Raw genomic sequence first — 24,667 nt, forward strand, 5'->3', positions numbered from 1 at the left:
TGAGGCTCCTCCAGCCACAGTGGACCTTTCTTAAGGCCTAGTCCAAGTTAAAGCCTATTTGCTCTCGTCTTCTCTGCTGTCTTTGTGAGGGTGCTTTCATGAGCACAGTTCATTCAGCATGTGTGTTTGAGGAAGTGCCATTGTGAAGGTCTGAGCGCCGAGGACATAACCAGGACGGCCAAAACGCCTGCCCTCAAGGAGGTGACATTTCAACAGGGAAGCAAAAAGCACAAGCCCAAGTGAACAAAACAAGGAGGAGGGAGGGAGTTTACAGGGAGGACACGGAGCGGGATGAGGGAACAGACATCTGAGAGCCCCGCAGAGGAGCGCAGGCCTGACCTAGCTGAGGGAGCACCTGGGCATTCAGGGAACCAGCATTCCAGGCACAAGGAGCTGCACGTGCCAAGCCTCTGCAGCCAGCTCATCTGGAAGGTTCCGGGAGCGACCTGGAGGGGGTGTGGGTCAGGAGAGGCACCAGAGCAAGAAGATCTGGGTCTCTGGGCACGTGGCACCCAGCAGACCAACCCATGGGCAGGACCTTCATCTGTGTGGTGTCTCAGCATGGTTCTGTGGGACCCACGAATATACTCCATAGACAGATACACAGACTGAGGGTCCAGGAGGTGATGGAACTCACTCAAGGTCACACAGCTGGTGAGGGCAGAGCAAGGGTTTGAACCCAGGCCTGTAAACCCTGCTTCACCCTCGTTATGGGCGCTCCTGCTCCCATTCTCACCCCTCCAGTCCCTTCACCTCGTCACCGTTGCAGTGTGTCAGCTCCTCTCAGCCCAGCCCAGAGCCTCCCAGGGGTGCGCTCTGCTCTGAGAGCTCTGGGTGGGGGTAGGGTGGGGGAAGGAATGGGGAGATCTGGCCTGTTCATCGAGCAGACCTCGCTCCTTCCACCTGCCCTTCCTCCAGGACTTCCCCTCGCTGACCTGGCTTCTGCCCTGAATTTGTAGCTGCTGCTCCAGCTCAGGGTCCCTGTCCTTGCTATTCGCTCCTCCTGGACCGCCTTCCTGGGCCCCTCGCTCCCTTCAGGTCTCCGGCCGCCCTTCCCTGGCCACCCGCTCCTGAAGGAGCCCCGCAGTCTTTCTCTGCCACCCTGCCCCTTGGTGCGGCACTTGCTGACCTGACTGCTTTCCTGAGCCCAGTCCACTCACCCCCACTAGGGTATAAGCCCCACGGTGGTAGGCACAGTGTCTGGCTGGCTTACTCAGAGCCCCAGGGCAGAGCCTGGCACATGGTAGGCGGTGTTTGCAGACTGGTGGACAAAGGAACAAGGGCGGGTGCTAGGCTCAGCCGCACACAGAGGCTGGAACCTGTCATTCCGTAACCTGCTCAGGCTGTCACCTCGGCTGGAACCCCGTCTGAAAGCAGAGCCGGGCCCTGCTCCAGAGGCCAGCGTGGTGGCCACTGCAAATCCTGACTGCTCTTAACCTTGTCCTGCCCCGGAACACCAGGGCCCACCCCGTCTCTGCGCAGCGGGGTGGGGGAGGAACCACGAGCGCAGGTTTTATGCTGCAAACTGGCGGCGTCCCCGCCCCGCCTGCCCCAGTTGAGAAAGCAGGTGCCGTGCCAGCTGTGTCACATGACGTCATCACCCTGTGCTCTCGGCGGGGTTTGGCTCGCAAGGCCCACTCGGGGTCAGCCCCCACCCCACCCTCCAAGAAGTGATCGCACGAGGCGCGTGGTGCGGTGGGTCCGGATGCAGGTGCAGCCACGCGGCGGGGGCTAAGTCCTATGCCTGACCGAGCCCCAGTCTTGTCCTCCCTGACAGGAGGGTGGTGACAGCACTGTCTTGCTGGGTCTCTGTGGAGGTCAGGTGAGAGCTGTCCTGCACGATCAGCTTGGTGCTTGCTAGCCACTGAGGCTAAATCAGTCAGCTGTCGGGTCGGTTCCGACCCATGGTGACCCCGTGGCTGTCAGAGTAGAAAGAACCGTGCTCCATGGGCCTTCCAAGGGCTGACCTTTTGGAAGTCAACTGCCTGGCCTTTTTTCCAAGGCGCCTCTAGAGAGACTCAAGCCTCCAGCGTTTCCATCAGTAGCCAAGCAAGCAGACCTTCATCCTTGTGTTGTCCCCATTTCATGCCCTGGGGGCTCAGAAGAGAAGGTGGAGTCCCTGCTCCCTCAGTGGCCAGCTAGGAAGCCCCTCTCAGCCTCAGTTTCCCTACCTTTCAGTTCTGTGGGTCCAGCCTTTTTCTTCCCTTTGATGATACCCCAAACTCCCCCTCCATCATGGGAAGTGATGGGAGGGCTCCAGTTAGGGGGCACAGTCTTCCTGAGTTTGAATCCAGCATGCCCCACATATGTGCTGGGTGTCGTCAAGGAAGCATTTCCCCCGCCCCCCTTTTACCCCAAGCCTCAGTTTCCCCTTCAGCACCACATAACGCTGAGGTGATTCCTTACAAGCATAGCTGAGGATGACAGGAGCTTAGAATGGAAAGGGCTCTCTGAACTGCCAACACCCTCAGGAAGGGACCCAGGGGTAGTGAGGGTCAGCTTGAGGGAGCCTGCCCACTGGATACCAGTAAGTAGCTTTGAGAGCGCGTGTCTTCGGGGCAGGGAAAATGTGTGTGTGTGCACATGCGTGCCCCATTGGCAGCCTGGGAGTCCAGCAGCCGGAGCCTGAGGGGAACCCGTCCATCCTCAGGAGGAACATGCCCATGTGGCGGTCCCAGTCTTCAAGGCCAGCCTTCCTTCCACGCTTGGCCCAGGCTCCGCCATGCACATGCTACTCTGGCTCTCTGCTGCCTTGCCTGTTGGAAGGGGTGGTGAGGACCTCACTCCCTCTACCTGGAGCCCTGGTGGGTAAGCGTCAGACAAGCGTTGTATCACAAGTCCGGTAGTTCAAACCCATCAGCTGCTCCTAGAGAGAAGAATGAGGCTGTCTGCCTCGGAAACTTTATATATCGGGTTGCCCTGAGTCAGGACCAACTCGATGGCGGTGGGCTTTTCCTGTGTCGAGCTCAGTCCACACAGGGCCCTGGGGGAGACCGTGCAGACAGACAGGGTCTGCCCTATAGGAATGCCCAGGGCCCTGAGTTAGAAGGACACCCTCTAAAGCTCTGGTTTCTCCCAGACTCACTTCCAGGCCTCAGTTTCTCCCTCTGCACAATGGGGAGGTGGTGCAGAAGATCCTCAGATTGTCAAGGGAACAAGCCCAGTGGCTGGTGGGAGCTAGTGTCCTCTGGGTCCTGTAGGCCTGCTGAGGAGACGGGTGTGGTGTGGCCAGAGCACACATCACTGTCATTCTCCCTCTGCCACTCTGCACACACAGGGGGCCACCCTGCAAGTGTTGCTTCCTGGAGGCTCACTCTCAACCCAGCAGATGTGTCGCCCAGCCACCTCCACCCCCGGGCTCTCTGCTACCAGCTCTCAGCCTACAAACAGGCCCTGCCTCTAGTGGTCTTGAGCGTAAGCCCTGGGAGCATCTGAACCTGTCACCCCTCATCCCTCGGCACCCGGCTGCCTCCTGCTGAGGACTTACTGCATCAGCAGGGTGCTGAGCCCTGGGCATTTGTCAGCTCAGAGCAGCCTCACCCCCATCCCACAGGTGACTGACCAAAGGGGCTCAGGCATCTCCTGGGGGGGGGGGGTCTCGATCCCAAAGAGGAGCCCTGGTGGCGTAGTGGTTATGCGTTGGGCTGCTAACTGCGAGGTCAGCGGTTCTAATTCAGCAGCTGCTCTGTGGGAGAAAGATGGGACTTTCTATTCCTGGGAAGATTTACTGCCCCGGAGCCCCACGGGGCTGTTTCTGTTCTGTCTTATGGGCTGGCTGTGAGTCAGCATCGCCTCCATGGTAGTGAGCCTGGGAGCAGATACAAGCAGGCGCTCAACCAATGCCGAGCAGGCTCTGGTCTGCACTGTGGGTGCTGCAGGGAGCCGGCCCACCACCCCTGGCTTAAGTCCAGGGCGGGAAGTGGGCGTTAAAGAAGTTAACCCGGGATGTCATAGGGCAGGTCATGAGTGACATGAAGGAAAATAAATCAGGCATTGGGGGGTAGGGAGTGACAAGGAAGACTTCCGCTGGGCCTAGAGGAGGCCAGGAGGCCAGCCCTGTCAGTGTTAGGGCATGGGTTCCCAAATTTATTTGGCCTTCCACCCACTCTTTCAGAAAGAACATTACTGGGTGGTCCCCTTGGCAATGTAAAGCATCCGTACCATGGCCCATAATCCAGGAGCCAGTGCAGGTGGCTACTTCTGCAGCCTGCTGGGTCATCCTAGCACCCCCAGGGGGCGGTATCGGCCACTTTGAGAACACTGGTCTAGGGGTTGAGCATTCCTGGCGGAGGGAATGGCCAGGGCGCCGGTCCTGAGGAAAGTGGGAGAGCAGGGCCCCAGAGCTAAAGGGCTGCCCTCGGGCTCCTGGATCTAAAGTCTGTGTGCACTGGGGCTGATCCCAGGAGATCTGGTACCTGACTTGAGTTTTAGGGGCTCCTTTGGGTCGTGCTATAGGGTAGGCATTGGACTATTTACTGCAGGGTCCTCGGTTCAAATCCATCAACTGCTCCACAGAAGAAAGATGAGGCTGGCTGGCCCTCATAAAGATGTACAGTCTCAGGTCGCTGTGAGTCAGAATTGACCTGACCCCACTCTTAACTCAAGACTCACCCCAAAGCCTCCTCTTGCTTCATTGATGGCTCTGTGGCCGGCCACTGTACATGGCCTTGCCAGACTAAGTGAGCCGCAGAGGCAGGGACACTTCTTATCTGGCTGTGTCCTCAGCCTGGAGGGCAAGTTCAAAGGGACATCAATGGCTGGCAGGCCCCGAGCTGCCCCCTTGGGAGCCACAAAGCTCCTCTGGCTGTGACTGGCAGGCCGGTGTCTGGTAAGCTGCTCCCTGCTGCTGTGCCCTGAGCGAGCACACAGGAGCTGCTGGGTGGAGGGGTGGGCCTCCTCTGGGGGCAGGGTTTGCACCATGTGGTTTGCAGCTTCATCCATCAGGAATGGACAGGTGGCCCTTCCGCCATCTCTCATGGTCTGATTGTATGTGGACACATGCATGAGGTTGTCCTCTGTGCCAGGCACGGACACAGCTGGGCATACCCAGATGCAAGTGACTGGGCACATGAGGACATACACGTGGGCCCATACACACTGCCTGCCACCCTGGATCCCCCAAACTAATGTGCGGCACATCCACGATCACACACACTCCTGCTCCCCTCCCACACACACCCTCGACACACTCACACAGGCTCTCCACACCCACGCACACTTGTACACGCATCACTTTTACGCACAAGCCGTGCTTGTGGTCATTCACACCCTCGCCAACCAATTTTCACAGCCTCAGGTGCAGACACTCTTACACGTGCCGTACATCCCACTGACATGACACACACCGGCACTACTCTCTCTCTGTCTCTCCCCCCAACCCTCACACACACACACACCAATGCTCCTCTCACACCTACTCACACACAGCAACACCCTCTTCACTCCCACGGACACAGTGACACACTCTTGCACACTCACTCCCACAGACGTGCTCAAACAGCCCCAAGTATGACAGGTGACTCCTGATGAGGTCCTGCGGTGTGCGTGGGCTGCCAAGCAGTGGCCCCCGAGCCTGTGGGTAATGACTGGGCAGGGAGGGGGCTGCTGAGCTGCCCCCACTATGGGGGTCTCGGGGTGGGGTGTTAGCCTAGTCTTCATCGGACGCTGGGTGCTGGGCATTGCTGAGCCCGACTGCAGGCTCTTAGGCCCCTGAGCACCTGGGATTGTTGAGACCTGCGGCGTGGCCTCCAGCCTGTTTCTTTGGCTCCTGGGATAGTGGCCTGTCCTTCCTAGGGCCCCAGCCCAGCTGCCTCCCGGGCCTCCTGAGAAGTGGCCACCTTGCTGCCCACTGTTCCAGAGTGGGGCGGATCAGTACCCGTGCAGGTGACAGTCAGCATTGACCTGAGCTCATCTTGTTCTCCAGGCCCTGGGCCAGGCTGCTCTGAAGGCTTCGCGCCCGGGCGTCACTGTGGCCGGCCGCCCTCGGCAAGCTTGCTCTCTAACTGGATTTGCTTTTCCCATTGGAAGCTGCAGGCGTGCTTGCTTTTTCTCTTATAAAAATTGTTTTAATATTTTTCCATCTGAAAAGCTACACACACACACAGAAGTGTGTGTGTATATATATATATATATATATATATTTAACAAAATGTAGATATGTAAATTTCTCTATATATCTGTACATGTCTGCCCGTCCATCCAGAGAGAGGGGGAGAGAGATTGCTCCTGAGAACGAGTGTGTGTCAAACCTGTGAAAGCCGGAACTGGTGTAAGGTGTCACCCTGTCAGACTGTCAGAGAAGGAAAATTCAGATATTTTCTACTAAAACAACAGATAGAAAATTGGTAAAGCTGCGCCCTGGTATAGAAGGAAACTTCAGAGAGCCGAGGCAGCCCTATGGAATGTCAGCTCCCACAGCGGTCACTGTCCCAAGCCCTGTGGTCAGTCCCCATCCTCCATCCTTCTGCATCTCGGCCACTTTTAACATGATGGGGCCCACCCCCCTTGGCCCATCAAGAGACATGGCCGAGGAGTCTCAGGTGGCAGGAGGCTTGCTCCAGATGTAATCTTCCGGGTTATTTCCTCAAACTATATTCACTGCCACATTATTGCCAGCTCAACCAGGGCAAGCGGCTGCAGCTACTTCACAGCCCTGGACTGAGCATGGTGAATTCAGGGATGAGACCCTAGCTGGCCCTGCGCAGACCCCCCTTTCCATCCCCCTACCCCCGGCACCCTGATGACACCTATTCCTGTACCGCGAGCATGTGGGCAGCCACCGTCCACTGCACTGTTTCTCCCATTAGAAAAACCTAGTCACATGCTTAATTCATTGTTCCGGGTTTTCCTCCCAAGCAAGAAATGTTCACAGTAGTTTTTATTACTATATTTAAGACCTTAATTTATGTTTTACCATAAAGTCGAAAGAAAACCTCTCCCTCCTCTCCCCTTGTCCTTCTTCCTGCACAGACACCGTTGGATGTTTTTCTCTCTAGACCAGGGGTTCTCAACTTTCCTGGTGCGGCGACCCTTTCAAAGAGTTCCTCGTGCTGTAGTGACCCCCCCCCCAACCATAACATTATTCTCATTGCTACTTCATCACTGTCATTTAGCTAATGTTAGAAATTGGATGACCTCTGTGAAAGGGCTGTTTGACCGCCCGTCAAAGGGGTCGCGACCCACAGGTTGAGAACCACTGCTCTAGACCTTTTTCCTCTGTGTCTTCAGTGGTTTGTCAGCAAGTATTTATTGAGCATCTACTGTGGGCCCAGCTGTCTCTCAGTAGCTGGAGAAAGCCGTGAACAAAGCATAGAATCCTGGGGGGTGGGGGAGAGTGGGCAGTGCATTGAACAATGAACACAACAACACACGTACCCATGAAGCTTTGTATCAAAACAAAACAAACCCTATGAAGTTACTTCTAGTTCATCTACTTTAGAAAATCAGAACAGAAGGGATAAAAAAGAAAAACATCCCTTGAGACGTAGATTCATGATCCAAAGAAGTTGCATGGGTACTACAGGCACTGCATCAGAATTTGCATAAGACCCTGCAGTTGTTTAGATACATATGTGCGCCTACATTATTGGCAAAGTAGAATAGAACCTCATGCATTATTTTGTATTCTATACAAACATAGCCGTGTGGTTATATAATCGTATCATGCAGGTAGTTACACATAATGATATAAACAGGTAATAGTTTGGGTTTCCATAGTCACCATCATACTGAAATGACCGTTTGTTTCTCCTGCATCTTTTCTGTTAGGCCTACTTTATTTTAAAAGAAAAAAAGCATAAATGGGGGGGGGAAATCCCCTTATAAATCCATTAGTCAAAATTAATAACTGCTAATCCTTCATGTCATCTGTGGCTATTATTTATTTAGTTAGGAGTTTGGGAGCCCCCTAGGCAACAAGCACTGCGCTCGCCAGGTATTCCCACGTCAGTCCTGGAAGGCGACGCGGTCCGTTTTTGTGGCTGTAGACTTGGCCACCAGGTGGACTGGCTGCGATGGGTTCAACCAGGGTCCTTTCTTTGGATTCCAAAACAAATGAAGTGCAGTGCCATCAACTCCATCCTGGCACGTAGCATCTCTGAGGACAGAGTAGACTCACTCCTTCGGGATGCCAAGACGAATCTTTATGGGAGCCTCAGCTTTCTCTCCTGGAGTAGCTGGTGGGTTTGAACTGCTGACCTTGCAGTTAGCAGCCCCAGGAGAAACCCACGCTGCCAGCAGGGCTCCCATTGGATGTCGAGCTTCTGTCGGGTTTTCCTCTTTGTGAGTACACCGGCCTGAAAGACGCCCAATGTGTACACGTATCCTTAGTTACCTGATGGCATGACTTCACAGTTTTTTTTTTTGTTGGCTCATGTGTTAACGACATCACAACTTTGATCGTAGTTATCTTTGTTGGAATCGTAGCAGATTATTAGTTTGTTCCTAGGCATTTCTCTTTTGTCAAAATGCTTTGCGAGGAGCACATTTTATTTGCACGATGGCCATCTCATTTACAATTGTACCATCAGTGTTTCTCCCACGTCGGGGATAGGCCGTCATTCACTTAACCACTCCCTATCTCAGCCACTTGTTGGGCCGAGATTCTAGTTCTTTGAAGCTCGAAGCTCGTTATGCAGAAGACACGCTCCATCCTCCAGGGTACGGCCCCCGGAAAAGTCCCAGTAATGGGCCAGCCCAGCCAGAGTGGCTCGTCATCAGTGTTTAGCGCACTTCCTGCCCCGCGGTTTTCCCAGTAACTCGGTGCTGCTCAGTCGTGTCTGATGCAGGGGAACCCTGTGTGCTGCACAGTAGAACTAGACCTTTCAGAAGCAGAGCGCCAGGTGGATTGAAGGGCCCACCTTTCCATAAAAAGTCAAACGCACACCACAGGTGCCACCCGGGGGCCTCAATAGGATGTCTCAGTACCAGCTGCACCTGAGGAGAATGGCCTGCCTGCCCAGTCGCCTTCCTCTCCCTGGGACTTCTCAGCCCCCCTACTGGCCCTCTCCTCACCCCCCCCTCCCCATGGGCAGACGAGCAGGAAATGGTGAGGTCAGCTCTGCAGGTAGGATGACCCTTGGCCCAGTGCCGCAGGAGCGATTTTTAAACAGGCCTGTTTGTTTTCCAGAACAGAACCTGCAGAGAAAAAGAAAGGGAGAAAACCAGACCTCTGCTGGAAAACACACACACACACACACACACACACTCGCGCAGATTAAAATAATATTTGGCACTAACATCGCACTTCTAAAATTCTTCAAACGCTTTATAAACACTAGCTAATTAATTAAGCCGCCTAAATCTGGCTGCCGTTGGTGGAGAGAACCAGAGAAGAGCTAAAAAAAAAAAAGCTTTGGTCGGGTGGGGAGCCGGCCCTCCCCAACTGCAGATTTTATTGTCGCTTGCCTGGGTGTGATTACAGGGCTCAGCAGAGCCACAAGAATAGCCCTGCTCCGACATGCCGCCCGGCTGGCTGACTCCGCGGCTCCCCTCCCGCTCCACCAACTGCTGACTCACAGCCCGGTGTGGTGGTATTGATAAGGTTAATAATAACTGCCAGCTATTACCCTGGGTGTGGGCAGCTCACCCGGGCTCCGTGCTGTACTCTCATCTCCTGGGAAAAAATGCCAGTCTGGGCTCTGTTTCACAAGAGGGGGTGAGAGGCTGAGAGGAGGGGCAGTTGACACAGGATCCGAAAGCAAGAGTACTACCTCACTCACTCCCTCCGCAGTCACTGGGTGGCGTGTCTTACCTGGGGGCCTTCTGTGTGTGCCTGGAGGCCCTGGGTGGCGCAGGTAGTTAAGCACTCCACCCTTAAACTGAAGGCTGGCAGTTTGAACCCACCTAGAGATGGCAGAGTGGGTTTACTCGGGCTGCTAAGCCCAAAGTTAGCGGTTTGAACCCACCAGCCGCTCCACCAGCGAAAGCTGAGGCTTTCTGCTCCCTTAGAGATTTACAGCCCCAGAAAAATTCTGGGTCTTGTAGGGTCACTGTGCGTCAGAATCGGCTCGATGGCTGTGAGTTTGAATTTGAGAAGCATCTCCAAAGACCCAAAAAGTCAGCCAACAAACTCATTGCTGTCAAGTCATTTCTGAGTCAGAGCAACCTGCAGGACAGGAGTGAGCCGGCCCTGTGGGTCTCCAAGACCGAGTTCTTGACGGGAGTACAAAGCCCTGTCTTTCTCCCACAGGTGGCTGCTGGTTTCAAACTGCCGACCTAGCATCCATGTGCATAGCCAGCAGGCCACCTGGCAATTGGCCTCCCAAAGGTCACACCTCGAAGAGCCGGCTGCGTACATGGCCCCACCAGGGGTTGGGTCCACAGCAGCTGTTTTTTTGCGGCGTTGGGGTTGGCTTAGTGTGTGCCTGGGGGTCATGTACTTAATAACTTGCTAACCGGAAGATTTAGGTTTACCAAGAATCACTGGGAAAAAAAAGAGTGGTGTTGGCAGCATGGAGCTCCTAGCAGATCAGCAGTTCGAAACCACCAGCTGCTCCACAGGAGAAAAAGGAGGCTTCTAGTCCACTAAGGAGTTACAGTCTCGGAAACCCAGCGGGGCAGCTCTACCCTGCCCGTTAGGGTCGCTCTGAGTTGGCATCGACTCTGTAGCAGTGAGTTTGGGTTTGGAGTTTGACAGGCTCTTCAGAAGGAAGGCCCGACGGCCTATATTGGGAAAACCAGCTACGGAAAGCCCAGGGGGTGCAGGTCTGCTCTCATCCTGGTGGCGTCTCTGGGATGCAGAGCCCACCCACCACAGCCCCGATTCTGTGTGGTGTTTGTTGGTTTTGACTGTTAGGTCAGACGTTGTCCCGGGGGAGGGTTGGAGACAGCCTACATGGATCTCACGTGCCAGTGGAGGGTCTGAGGATCATGAGAAGCCGCACGGACAGAATGCAGGGGTGATGGGAACAACCCGGAGGACTGGGTGATGGATGCAGCCCTCAGGACTGGCCTGGGGGTAGACGCCGCCCCCACCTTATGGGGGGTGAGGCCCAGAGAGGATGGTGCTGAGCTGGCCCCAGAGCCCTCAATTCTAGCAGCATTCCCTGGCCGTCTGAAACACCCATCGCTGGGGTGACCCAGGTTTCAGTGCGGCCTCTGATGCCACTGAGTGGATTCTTGCTGCCACAGTGCACCTGTGCCGCCCTGTCTGTCACACCTGAACTCAGGCACCATGACCTTCAGCCAGGTGATGCTGGCCACGCCCCTGTCTCAGTAGACCTGGCTCCTCCCCTGTCTTGGGAAGAGCAGGCTGACACTCTGAGATGCCGTTCACCTGCCAGGAGAACTGGGGCCAAGGGCCAGCAGTCAGGAGATGGGAGTGAGGATGAGGGTGAGGCTGGGAAGGGAAGGAGACAGGAAGAGGGACGGCATGAGATCTGACCTTGGCCACAGGTCTTTCCCAGTGAGGACACGCTGGGATGTGGGTCTACAATCTCTTGGGCATCTGCAGCAGCCCTGATGGCTGTGCATGGCAGAGGTGCCAGCTCTGGTAAGGACTTGCCAAGGTCACATCAAGGGGCAGTGGATGACTGAGGATGGCCCCACGTCGCTTGAGCCCCACACACCAATCTGTCACCACCCCTGTCCGTGTCTGCTGATGCTGATTCTCCCTTCCCCCAACCCTTGTCATTGGCTCTTCCTGTCTCTGTCTGCTCCCACTACCACCCCGCCTCTCTGGGGTCTCTCTCTCTGTCCCACTTTGTTGTATGTCTTCATGTCCTTTTTCCACACACCCCTCCCTCACTTGGCTCAGTGTTCACAGTCAGGCTCTGGGCTGTTCTTGGAGGTCCCGGCCCATCTCACATCAGCATCTTCCTATGAGGTCATCGTCCTGCCTGAGGCCTCCCCTCATCCCCCACACTCCTCTTCCAGCACCCTGTCTCCTGCCTACAAGTGGCCAGGGATCTGGACCTCAAGCTGCTCCCCACTGACCAGCCTGGGAGCCCTGGATGCCTAGACCGGATGTAGCACCCTTAGGCCCCACAGCCTGTTCACTGGGGCCTGCCCTCCAGGGGCATCAGCAGGGCTGGTGGGGGACAGCTTAGCCGCAGGCCCCCCCCTCAGTCACTGTTGGCATTTTACAAGAACAGCCTCCCTGTGCTCAGCCAGGTGCTGACGGACATCCTGTGTGTTTCCCGTGTCCTTCTCAGGCCAGAGCAGGGGTGGGGGCATCATCCCATCCCCTAAAGAAGGAGGCACTCACTCAGAACCCATGGAGAAGCTGGTTCACACGGAAATGAGGGTCCAGCCCGGATCCACTCCAGGTCAGATGGCTCCAGAGGCCACCTCTTCCTTCCACTCAGCCTCTGCCTCACACGTATTCAGTCCCCAGGAGAGTCCAGGTGGGGTCAGAGGGCCATGTCCCAGAAGAGGAAGGGGGGGCTCAGAGCAGGGAGGACGAAGGCCCTTTGCTGGGCTCCTCCTGAGCAGCCCGCTGACCCACTCAGTCATTGAGCGATTTCTGGGGTCACACCCTACAGGACACCCTGCCTCTCCCCACAACTTCACAGCCTAGACTCCAAACTGCTGAGCCCGGCTCTCTGCTGGGCAAGGCATCCTGGGCCAGGCGACACACACAATCTGAGCTCCTGCCCCAGCAAATCTTCTCCCCACCCCACCTCACTGCCCCACATACATACATACATACCCACAGGCTGTGTCCTCTCCGGAAAAACCAGGCCCCTGTCCTGGTCAATGCAGACGTGAACTGGGACGTGACTCTCCACAGAGCATCAGCCTCCACTGAGGCTGGGCCCACCCCCAGTCTGTCAGCACATTACCCCGGCATGACTCCGTTTACCCATCTGTCTGGCAGGCCCAGCATGTCGGCTCATGGTGAGGATGAGTGAGGTAGTCCAGGGAAGGAGCTGAGCACACGGGAGGGCAGGGCTTGCTCAAAGGGGCTTTTTAGTGACTGACATTGGAGCTCACAGGTCTGCAGGATGAGAAATGAACAGCCCTCTCTCCCCTGCAGGAGCGACACAGGGAAGCCAGGAGGAGCTGCAGGTGATCCAACCTGAGACGGTGTCGGTCGCAGCTGGAGAGACGGTCACTCTGTCCTGCCAGCTCTCCTCTCTGCATCCTCTGGGGTCCATCAAGTGGTTCAGGGGGACAATCCCAAATCGCCAGCTAATCTATGATTTCAAAGGAACCAGAGACCAACTACAACTCTTCCCCCGAGTAAGAAACGCTTCAGACCCCACCAAGAGAGAGAACTTGGACTTTTCCATCCGCTTCAGCGACATCACCCCAGCCGACGCCGGCACCTACTACTGTGTGAAGTTCAGGAAAGGAAGCCCCGATGACGAGGAGCACAAGTCTGGTCCTGGGACTCGGGTGACAGTGAGTGGTGAGTACAGGGTGACCCGCCCCGAGTGACAGCTGCTCAGGACTGAGCCTCTGAGCTGTGAGCAACAGCCGCCAGGGGTGCTGGTCCACAGCGTGCATATTCGGGGTCCCCCTTCAGCCTTCCACTGACCGGGGGCTGAGGCCATGGGGTCCTGCTGTTTGCTCCAGGCCCCCAGCTGGAAGCAGGAGGAGAAAAGTCTGCTCCGGAGCCTGGTCCTTTCCAGTCTGGTCCCCGCAGAGCAGGGCACTGACAGCCTGGGAGCTCCAGGCACAGCCAACCCACCTCCCGCCCCAGCTCCTCCCGCACCATGCTCCTGTCTCCGTTACTGGACAGATGTGCCCTGAGGCCCTACTGTGTGCGACTCTGCTCTCAGTGACGGGAGCAGTGAGAACCACATGGGGAAGCTCTCCCTTCATGAAGCTTCCCTTCTCTCGCCTCGAAGGAGCAGCAGTTGGGCGCGGGGCAGGGAGGGGGTGGGTGTCTTTATTTCAGATCAGACACTTCACAGGGAGGGGGAGTCTGAGGGGCAGAGACTCCCTGCTTGATGGCGAGCCTGGTTGGTGGCAGGGCCCAGAGGGCAGCCATGGTGATGGGCTCTGCTGGGAACCGCCCCCCCTCTCCGGATATAGGCAGACACCTCCAGTGAGCACAGAGGGCCTAGAGCTAGGTCAGTCAGTTCAGATGCCCCTCCCCACAGAAATAAACTCCCACCAGGGGACTCAGGAGTTACTCAGTTGAGGCAGCAAAGAAGTCTCTCTTGGGTGTTTTGCCAGAGACCCAAGATCCCCTGCCCAAAGCTTGGGTCTTGGAGTGAGGCCCCTCCCAGCCCTGCCCACAGACAGTTCCAGGTTCACAGCCTGCTCTGTCCAGGGCAGCGCTGGGCGTGCAGTAAATGCTGAATGCAAGTTTGTTGAACAGAATCTCTGAGCAGGACCCACTGCTGCCCCTTTCCATCAATTCCCAAAGGCTGAGAAAGCCCCTCCCTCTCAGTCCCCAGGTCCCTGGTGACTGGAAATCACTGTCAAACAACAGCCAGACCACGCTGTGCCCACCTTTTCTGTGTGGACAGCACGTGTGCTCTGTTCATAATGACTGCAGATGCCCATCCCGTGGTGTGGAAAGGACCTCACTTTTCAGGCTTTTGTTGATAGGAAGCTAAGCTGTCCCCAATCTTCTGGAAGTTCATGCAGTGCTGCTGGGGTGACCAACGTGCCCCTTCCTACTTATGGGGCGTCACCAAGGGGGAGAGGGAGGTGAGAGTTTAGCTGAGGTGAGAGGGCCAAGCTCCACCCAGACAGAGTGACTGTTTCCCACAGCCCTAGACATGGGCAGGGGCGGGAGACGGAAGCTTAATCCTGACCCCACAGACGTTGCAGGCCCAGGGCTGAGGTCCCACAGGGGCGGCCTTTCTCATAGGAGCTGGCACTGCGGCCTGTGTCTCAGCCTGACCCACAGCTGCTTTCTCCACGTGGACGCCCTCCCTCTCTGCCTGCTGTCCTGCAGTCATGGCCTGGGGGAGGGGTGATGAGAGGACTCCCCCAGATCCCCTGATGGCTTTACCTCTTAACCAGCTCTGAGAGGGAGGCCTCTTCACTGACCCTCTCATAGGTGGGGTGGGGGTGGGGCAACCTGAGTCTCCAAGAGGGGATCTGTCTGGGAGCAGCCGGGGGAGCTCAGATTTGAACCCCAGTAACTTGATTCCCCAGCCCCTGCTCTCTTCAACACCCCCTGTGCTTGTCATGGTGTGGGGGATGCTCCATCCCTCCCTGTTCCAGATGCTCAGTTCCTCTGTTTTGCAGCAATGAAGCAAACACCAAACTCACTACCATCGAGTGGGTTCCAGCTCATAGTGACCCTAGAAGACGGTGGAACAGCCCCCTGGGGTTTCTTTACAGGAGTAGAAAGCCTCATGTACCTTGCTCAGAGCAGCTTCTGTTTCAAACTTCTGACCTTATGATTAGTAGCCCAATGTGTAACCACGACACCACCAGGCCTCCGTTAGCAGCAATCAGCATTAAAAACTAAAAGTGACTGTCCCCAAGGGGCGGAGGGTCTCCTTTATAACCCAGATCCCACAGACACTGCCCCCAGCTTAGGGCATGTGGCCCCCGCCCTACAAGAGGCTTCTCAGCAGCCTTGTAACCCCTGAGACATCTTCTCCCCACTGCCCGGACCAGCTCCTCCCTGTGTAGCTGGGGAGCCAGCGCATGCAGGGCAGCAGTGATGGGAGAGGGATGAGTTTATAGTCCAATCCCACTTGGTCAGAAGCCCAGCCTCACCCATGTATCGCTGCAGAGTAACCGCCTGGGCACAGACCACGAGCAGGGGCATGACCGGCTGTAATCGCTGAAGCCAAGGGTGTCACAGGGTCAATTTCAGGGTCCTGAAGGTGGCCATTTGCTCTGTGAGAATGGAGGCCCACAGGCAATTCCCACGGGGACGCAGTCACTGTATCTTGGGAGCTCGTTGTTCGAATCTGCAGAGGGGGTGGCATCCATGGCCTCCTGGGAGAGCTGAAGAGCGGCGAGGCCCTTTGTGTAAAGCACGCAGCACGGGGGCAGCAGACGCCCCAGGTAGAATTCCAGGTGTGCGACTTGGGAGCCTGGCTCCTCCTGTGTGCACCAGGCATAACCACACCCAGCTCCCTGCTCGACGTGAGGGATGAGCTGAGACTCGTGCTGGAGCAGAACAAAAGCAAAACCACTGATGTTGTTCATTCTGTTCATGGGCACCCACTATGACAGAGGGGAGCTGCCCAGGGGTTTCCAAGGCTGCCATGTTTATAGAAACATACCACCACGCCTTTCTCCCAGAGCAGCTGGTGGCTTTGACCCTGACCCCTGGGTTAGCAGCCTCGGCCCTCCAAAGCCTGTGAGAGGTGCGTCTCATGGTCCCTGGAATCCTCACTTCCATCTGTGAGACGGGCACGGTCATTTCCCCCTCGGTTCAGGGAGGGCCAGAGAGGGTGGATACAGCCCTCCATGGAGCTACTCCCGAGCGTCTGTAGTATACTGGTTATGAAGGGCTCAGGTTGGAGCACGACTGCCTGGGTTCAAATCCCAGCTCTGCACATTCGTGGCTGTGACCTCAGACTAGTTATCACTCTGGGACTCTGTCCCCATCTGTCAAGGCCAGGTCCCACCTGGGCAGCCAACCACAGATCAGCAGTTCAAAACCACCAGCGGCTCTGTGGGAGATAGACTGCCCTTTCCCCTCTCACCTAAAGTTTGTCTCGGAAACCCGCAGGGCCAGTTCTGCCCTGTGAGTCGGAATCGAGTTGATGCAGTGAGTTTGGGTGTTGAGAGAGGATGCAAGGATTGGGAGAGCTAACGTGAGCGCTGAAGTGCTTTAAGCAGTAAGTCGTACATGTTCAAGACGTGCCAACTCTAAATGCTTATCACTCAAACACTCACTGCCAGTGAGTCATTGCTGCCTCATAGTGACCTCCTGTGGGTTTCCGAGTCGGTCACTCTTTATGGGAGTAGAAATCCCAGTCTTTCTCCCAAGATGCTGCTGGTGGCCTCGAACTGCCGACCATGCACACCGCAGCCCAACGCATCCACATCACCACCAGGGCTTCTAGAAATGTGATATAGGGAAATGCTAATAGGGTGCAGTAGGGTGAGCATTGGGCTGCTGACAGCAAGGTCAGCAGTTCAAACTCACCAGCTGCTTCTCCAAAGAAAGCTGAAGATGGTCAGAATCCTATGGAGCAGTTGCTTTGAGTTGGAATTTACTTGCTGTGGCAGTGGGTTGATGGCCACTTTGCTCCTTCAATGGTATGTCAGAGTCAGGTGACCTGGGCCAGGTCACGTTTCCCCTGGAGGGCTCACGTGTAAATGGGGGGTTTGGAGGTGAGGGATCACCAGCTTAGTGGTTTCCATCTGGGCTGCTCATTAAACTCACCTGGGGCTCTTGGGCACAGGCGGAGACCCAGGCCCCACCCCTAGCACCCCGACATCAGAGATCGTGCCTGGGCCTGGGCGTTGTAAGTCGCTCCAAATGACTTTAGTGCACAGCCGGGGCCGAGAGCCCCCAGGCTGCAGGTCTTCTGGGGCCAGTCCTTCCTCCGGGATCTGGGGCATCGGCCCAGCTTTGGGGGTGGGTGCCTCTGGAGAGAGCACTTGTCAGTGGCAGCTCCTTGGAGCCTTTTGTCCCTGGGGTGAGGCACGAGCACCCTACCCATGATTGTACCTCAGGTGCCAAGGAGGGGGTCCCCACTGCTATGGCCACCGCAAAGGGAGCCCCAGAGAGCCCCGCTCAGGTCCAAGACTCCGGATTTTCACCTAATAGAGTCCAGCCACAGAACCTGGGCCGTCTCAGGGCACCCCGGTGGCACAGAGGAAACCTGCCCCCTCCTCTCGGGGCCCTCCCAGCTCTGTGCAGAGCGGGGCTGGAGGATGGCAGCGCCCGCGATCCTGTCCGTGTGTGTCTAGTGTTTCTAGTGTGTGTCTAGTGTATCCCTCCGCCAAACTCCTTTCCCAGGGGGATTATTTTTTAAAGGGAGAATTGTAATGTGGCAGCTTCTACTGATGTTGTCGTGTGTACGCCTGTCTGTCAGTGAAAGCTGCTGAGGCTCTCTTTGGTGTTGCTTCTGTGCCTTTTTGTTTGTCCATCTCCCTGCCTAGAGCTGGGGTGGGAGCCCATTTTCTGCCAAGGGTCATTGGACATTTATAACCTCATTCTCCGGCATGCTGGTCATTTAATTAACGTGATGCCCTAGGGCGTAGCGGTTACATGTGGGGCTGCCAGTAGTTCAAAACCATAGGCGATACCTGAGGCTCTCTACTCCCATCAAGAGTGACAGTCTCAGGAACCCACAGGGGCAGTTCTACCCTGTCCCCCGGGTCTCCTGCGAGTTGTGGGATTGGTTGGCAGTGAGGTTGGCGGTTTTTGTTTTGTGTTTTCCGTGTGATGGCCGGGTCTGCTTCTCTTTGGTAAGGCGTGTGACGTTAACTGGAATTGGTCGTTTGTCAGAACTTACACAGCCCACGGGCCGGATGGTCCCCATCCCTGGCCTAGAGGTTAACAGATAATTTAAGGATGCGCAGGGGCCAGATAGTAAGCCGCTCTCATTAACGAGTGCTATTTATCAAGCACCTACTGTATGCCACCTTACAGAACAAGACCTTGAGGCTCAGGGAGGGGAAGCACAGAGATGCTGTAGTTCACTAGGCCGGGTGTGGGGCAAGTGCCACTGCCCACTGTGTGTCCGTGTCCAGCACGTGTCTCCCTGAGCCCCATCCAGTAAATGAGGCCCTGCGGGCTCCTGTGCAGGGCTGGTGGGAGGATGGAAGAGCAGAGGGGCTGGAGGGGTCGGCCCAGCGTCAAGGCCTGGAGCTCTCCAGAGACGGTCACTGGCCATGCCATGCTGTGCTCTTCGGGGACACCCTGGCAGCCGGAGTTCTTGTGACTTGATTCAAGTGGCGCCTTCTGTACTGGGCCCTAAAATGTTTGTTATGTGTCAGGGGCCGGGTTATATGTTCACGACCACAAACATGTAACATGTGCTGGCTCAGAAAGGTGGCTTTCCTTGAAGGCCAGCCCACAGGGAGGGACCGGAGCTCTGACCCGCAGGTTCCTGGATGGGGCCTGCCACTGGGAGGGCTTCCGGGCTTCGTCTCCATTGTGTGTGTGTCTTGTGATCAGTGGTTAAGAAACTGTCCTTGTGATAAAATTGGTGATTTCTCACCACTCGGGGATTGCTGTTTCCTCCCCAAACTGGCCCCCCAAAAGCCCCCAGGTCCAGAGAACTAGCCCCCAGGTCCAGAGAATCATTCTCTCCTTCCCATTTCTGGGCTTCACACAGGTTAATCCCTGCTGGGGGACCGAATGAGTGGAGAGCGAGAAATAATAAATTCCATCTGAGAGGGAAGCTGTGGTGTGAGTGAGGTTGGAGTTAAAGACTGTCTCTGCTGGTTTGTTTCGGGTTAGTGTCTGTGTTAGTCTGGGTAGACTAGAGAAACAAATTTATAAACACGCATATGTGTCTAAGAAAGAGCCTTATATACAAGATGCGGCTGAGTATTGAGAAATAATCCAGCTCAGTCCAGATCAAGTCCATCAGTCTGATATTAGCCCATATCTCCAATAACAAACTATAAGTTCCTCTTCAGACTCACAAAACATATGCAATGATGCCGAATGCAGGAAGATCACAGGCCAGTGGGTGGGAAGTCTTGTGGATCCAGTGTCACCGTAAGCATCTCAGTGCTGGCAGGGGTCTCCACGTGGCTCCTTCAGCTCCAGGACGCTAGTGTAGCTCCATGTATCTTGTCTGCAGAAATGCCTCACAGGGAGTGAGCCTGTATCCCACCTCCAGTGAGCTATTTATCCCCTTAGCGCTTCCAAATGAGGTCATCAAGGTGCAACCTGATTGACAGGCTACACTCCACCCCTTGACTGTCTAGTCTCAAATGGACACCGGATGATGTAACTGCCACAGCATCTTCTGTGCTTTGTCCACAGCAGAAATGCTGGCCCTGCCTCACCCAATCCTCGGCATCCCCTTGAGGAGATTGCCAATGTCCCCACTTCACAGATGGGGAAGCTGGGGCACACAACAGCCACTCCACCGGGGTGCTGGCTGCTCAGCCGGATTCCATGCTCACGCGGGTCTTGCTCTGCCACTTCTTCCCTGTACTTGCTGCTTTAAACACTTTCTCTGCAATGGCAAGACTTGGGGGAGACCAGCTAGGCAGACTTAGCCACTGTCAGTAGTTACTGGGATGAGTGGCTTTATTCCGGTGCAGGAGCTGGTGGGGGAAACACTGGGAGCAGAGGAAGGAGAGTGGACGTTGGACTCGGGCCTGGGATTCCCTGTCAGTCCCCCGCTCGCCATCTGTCCTGGTCTGGTCCTTCGCCTCTTAGAACCTTGTTCCCTGCTCTGTGAGATGAGGACAGTGATCGACGCCTCCCTCCTCTTTTATCACCAAGATTAGAGAGTGATTTGTGGGAAGAGTCTGAGCAATCTCACACACGTATCTTGCCTGGTGACCGTGCAATGATGTTTATAGCTGACAATCGCTCCTTCTTGTAGCCAAGCCCTCTGCCCCCCTGGTACTGGGCCCCTCGGCGAGGACCACACCTGGGCAGACGGTGACCTTCACCTGCGAGTCCCACGGCTTCTCCCCCAGAGATGTCTCCCTGAAGTGGTTCAAAAGTGGGAAAGAGCTCCCAGCCCTGCAGACTGAGGTGGTCCCACTGGGCGACAGTGTCTCCTACAACATCTCCAGCAGGACCCAGGTGACGCTGACCACAGAGGATGTCCACTCTCAGGTCATCTGCCAGGTGGCCCACACTACCTTGCAGGGCTTTCTTCGTGGGACGGCCAACTTGTCTGAGACCATCCGAGGTAGATGACACACACCCAGCCCATGCCCTCACCTTCCCCAAGCCTGCTTCCCTGGGTTTGCTCCAGGGCATGTTCTGCCTGAAATCCAAACCCTAATAGTCCCCAAGATTGCCGTCAACCTGTCATGTGTCAGTCCACTGCCTGGCACTCTCACTGATTGCTGCATTCATGGCAGCTTCCAGTGGACTATCTTCCATGTGCCCAGCACAGTGCTGGGCAATTTCATTTGTTTACCAACAGCAGCAGCATTTGTTGACTACCAAGCACATGCTAAGCTCCTACAGGCTTGGTGCCCTTATTTATTTGGTCCCACTTACTGCATTCTGACTGTGTGCAAGGCATTGCGCTTGCTAATTTCACTCATTATCACCCTAATAGGAACTGTCAGTGCTTGACCCCCTACTGTGTGCCAGGCACTCTGCACAGGGATTCCATGGGTGACGCACACAGGTTGTGTATTGTTTGAGCCCCTGCTGCATGCCTGGCAGTGTCCTCAGGGCTCCCCGTGTCAGAATGGTGGGAGATCACCAGTCCAGAGCCCCTGTCTGTGATCTGTCTGTTCCACAAGGTCAGAGCTTCTGCTCTGTGCTGTTTCAGTTGCACCCACCTTGGAGTCCTCCCAGCACCCCGTCCAAGAGAACCAGGTGAACGTCACCTGCGAGGTGAAGAAGTTCTACCCCAAGAACATAGACTTGACCTGGTTGGAGAACGGAAATGTGTCTCGAACCGAATCGGCCTCGCTCCTCACGGAGGACAAGGATGGGACCTATTCCCTGAAGAGCTGGATCCTGGTGAACAACTCTGCCCGCAGGGAGGATGTGGTGCTCACCTGCCAGGTGGTGCACGACGGGCAGCCTGCAGTCACCAGAGAGCAGACCCTGAAGGCCCCTGTCCACACGAAGCCGGAGAGCACAGAGCAAAACCCTGGTGAGGCCTCCACCCCGCCCCACCCGGCTCTTTGGCCAAGCATGTCTAAAGTTTACTGTGTTGATGCTGCCATACTCACCCATGCTTGTTGTGTTAAGGGCCATCGAGTCAATTCAGACCTCTCGCTCCCCCGTGAGACAGTCGGGGAGTTCAGGCTTTGCTCTTGATGGGGAGGGCGCCCCAGGTGTCGCTCTGACCCTTCAGTGAGCAGCCATGGCTTTACCCGTGCACCAGCTGGCCCCTTCCAAGCATGCTTCTGCTAATCTCCCCCCAAACCCAGCCCAACCCAACTCACCTGCAGTGACCCTACCGGACAGGGTTCAAATGCCCCGCAGGGTTGAAAAGGCTGCCTCTGTATGGAAGCGGCCCACCACATGGTTCTCCCGGGCAGCAGCTGGGGGCTTGAACCTCTGACCTTCACGTGCTTTAATCACTGCACCACCAGCGTTCCATCGAGAGTCACCTCCCCCTCTCACGCCGCCGAGTCCATCCCGACTCAGAGCCGCCCTGTGGGGCACAAACCGCTGGGACTGTTAGAAAGGAGTAGAAAGCTCATCTTTCTCCCGAGGAGGAGCTGGTGGTTTCGAACTGCCAACCTTGTAGTTAGCAGCTCAACTCCTCACCACTACGCCAGCAAGCCCCCATGAGAGCATTCTAGAGGCTTGCAACTATAACACAGGGTAAGGGGAGCTTCTTTCCCTGAAATCCCCCTGTCAAAGGCCTCCAGCACTGTAAGAATTTGGTCCATACTTTATACTTTTGGAAAGTTCATGTTTAAGAAGGAAGCCAAGGGGAAGTAAGAGGGAGGGAGGGAGGGAGGGAGAGGACTCATCCTGCCCATAGCACCCTGCCGCTGGCTGCTCACTGAATGACGGCCGCTCTCCAGGCCCACGTCCCCCATCTCTTACCCCGAGCCCAAGGCCTCACTCTAACCTTGGCAAGCCTGTCCCAGGGCCCATCCAGACTTTCCACAGGAGGGGGTGTGTTCAGGGGTGTTTGCGGGTTATGCCGCTAGTGCTGCAAAGCGTGTCCTTGTACCTAGATGTCTCACGTGGGACTCTTCCTGTGGGTGGCTCCCCAAAGGGCACCCTCGGAGGCACCCCTGTTGTAAGCTGGTGATAGCTCTGCCGTGCTGTCCCCTGAGTTGTACTGGTGTCCTGTGCTGGGCGAGCGCACAAGAGGCCCTCGGCAACCTTGGTGCATTCCTCATCATTGGCCAGCATGGCGGCACCCAGCTGCCGCTCTGGGCCCAGTTGCGTGCTCCTCCTGCTGCCCCCAACACGGGGGATGCCGGGATGTAGAAGAACCTTAGAAGGGCTGAGGTGTGAGGTCCTTTCTGCCCTTGGTGCACCCTCCAAGGGAAACCAGTTGTTCGGCTCCAGCTCACGGCGACGCCCTCTGTGTTGGAGTTACCCTGGGTTTTGAGGGGCTGGTTTATTGGAATGTGTTTGCCAGGTCTTTCTTTCGGGGGCCTCTGGTGGACCCGGTCTCCGGGCTTTTGTTTAGCAGCCCGGTCAGTGTGCGAAGCCTCGGAGCCCTGCCCCGGTGGCCGGGTGATTTCCTCAATGCAGCTTTTCATGGGACGAGCGCGGCTCTCCACTGGGGCTCCAGCAGAGACTGCCGTGCGACCTTGGGCAAGTCAGTGCCCTCTCTGGGCCTCCACTTCTCTCCCAAGCGTGTTGGAGGGATGAGTCCTTCGGCTCTGAGTCTGGGCTCTCAGGGGTCATGGCTGCCTGGTTCAGCACGGTCAGCTTCAGGGCCGGGCACAAGAGCACTTGTATGAAGAAAGAAAGGGCTGGTGGGCCGGCTGGCTACTGATGGCCCGCTAACAAGAGGATGTTGGGGTCCGAGAGACGTCCCAAAGTAGCACGGAGAGTAAGAGTGCTGGGTGGGGGCTGCGTCTAGCTAACTACTGTGCACAAGTCTACAATCCCCAGCCTGCGCCCTGGGGCCGGCTGAGGAGCCAGACCCTGTCTCTTCCATTTCTAGACACACACATCCCGCACACAGGGCCAGCTCTTGGGGGTGGGGGGTGTCTGGTGGTTTTATCATCAGTGTCCTGCTCCTCACCTGTCTCTCCCCCACTCCCCACAACCCTCCTCCTTCCTCACACACAATGGGGCTGCGGCCTTTGGATGCCTGTGCGTGGCGGTGCCTGTGGCGTGGTTCACTCCAGATGCGAAAGGCCGGTTTCCGTTCCTCACTGGGGGGTTTCTGCCCACGTCCTGCCGCCGGGGCACCCCCACCATCCTCCCGGGATGTGGACTGTCATTCTGCACAGCTCAGGAGGGACCCACCAGCGGGGATGTGTGTGCAGGTCCCCCAGGCAGCTGGGAACATCTGGGAACGGCCAACTAGATGCTCCGGGCCCAGGAAGCCTGTTTGGTGATGATGGGGAGGGCGAAGGGCTTTCACCGTGTGTCTGTGCTCTGTGAACATGAAGGCTCTATTCCGTGTGACCCCCCAGACAACCAGAATAAGGGCATCTTCATTGCCGTGGGCGTGGTGTGTGCCTTGCTGGTGGCCCTGGTGATCGCAGCCCTCTACCTCCTCCGTGTCCGGCAGAAGAAAGGTGCGTGAACTCCCCAAAGCTCCCACCCCGAGCACCCCCCTGAGTATTGCCCTGGGCTGGGCCTCCAGGGGGAGGAACCACTAGAATGCTGAGGCCCCAGAGAGCTCAGGGCAGGAGCACGTCCAGTTCGTCCCAGGAGTCATCCCAGAGGCAGCCGGGAGGGGCCTGGGCAGGAGCTTCACCAGGTTGGACCTGGGTTGGTCACTCCCGGGGCTTTCCTCTCGTGGCTGCAAAGCGGCCTTGGGTCCTCAGCGGACCACCGGCCAAGGGAGGGGCCAGGGGATCCTGGGCCCCCTTCTCTCCTGTCTCAGGGAGGGAGGACAGGGTGTTTCCTAGGCACCCCCGGGCCGCCTTCCCAGACTCGGGGTGGGTCGGTGGGGGGGGGGGGGGCGAAATATCTAACTAGGAGCCCAGTGGCAAGTCTGTTGCCAGCATTAGCTCCCAGTGGGGCCCAGAAGCTATG

At 56.5% G+C, this 24,667-nt stretch overlaps 1 protein-coding gene across 9 annotated transcripts in view; it reads left to right on the forward strand.

The window, feature by feature from the left end:
* The window catches only part of LOC142462208 (tyrosine-protein phosphatase non-receptor type substrate 1-like), a 47,962-nt gene that overhangs the window by 10,183 nt on the left and 13,112 nt on the right, over positions 1-24,667 (forward strand). For 6 of the 9 annotated variants that reach the window (XM_075563877.1, XM_075563876.1, XM_075563875.1 and 3 more), the window contains exons 3-7: positions 12,153-12,266; positions 12,977-13,351; positions 20,391-20,705; positions 21,303-21,632; positions 24,100-24,204. In XM_075563877.1, coding sequence (XP_075419992.1) covers positions 12,153-12,266; positions 12,977-13,351; positions 20,391-20,705; positions 21,303-21,632; positions 24,100-24,204 — 1,239 coding nt within the window. The remainder of the gene's footprint in view (positions 1-12,152; positions 12,267-12,976; positions 13,352-20,390; positions 20,706-21,302; positions 21,633-24,099; positions 24,205-24,667) is intronic. The other 3 variants (XM_075563884.1, XM_075563882.1, XM_075563881.1) reach the window with 1 other exon arrangement.

The sequence above is a fragment of the Tenrec ecaudatus genome, chromosome 12 (assembly GCF_050624435.1).
Source record: "Tenrec ecaudatus isolate mTenEca1 chromosome 12, mTenEca1.hap1, whole genome shotgun sequence".
Classification (NCBI taxonomy): Eukaryota; Metazoa; Chordata; class Mammalia; order Afrosoricida; family Tenrecidae; genus Tenrec; species Tenrec ecaudatus.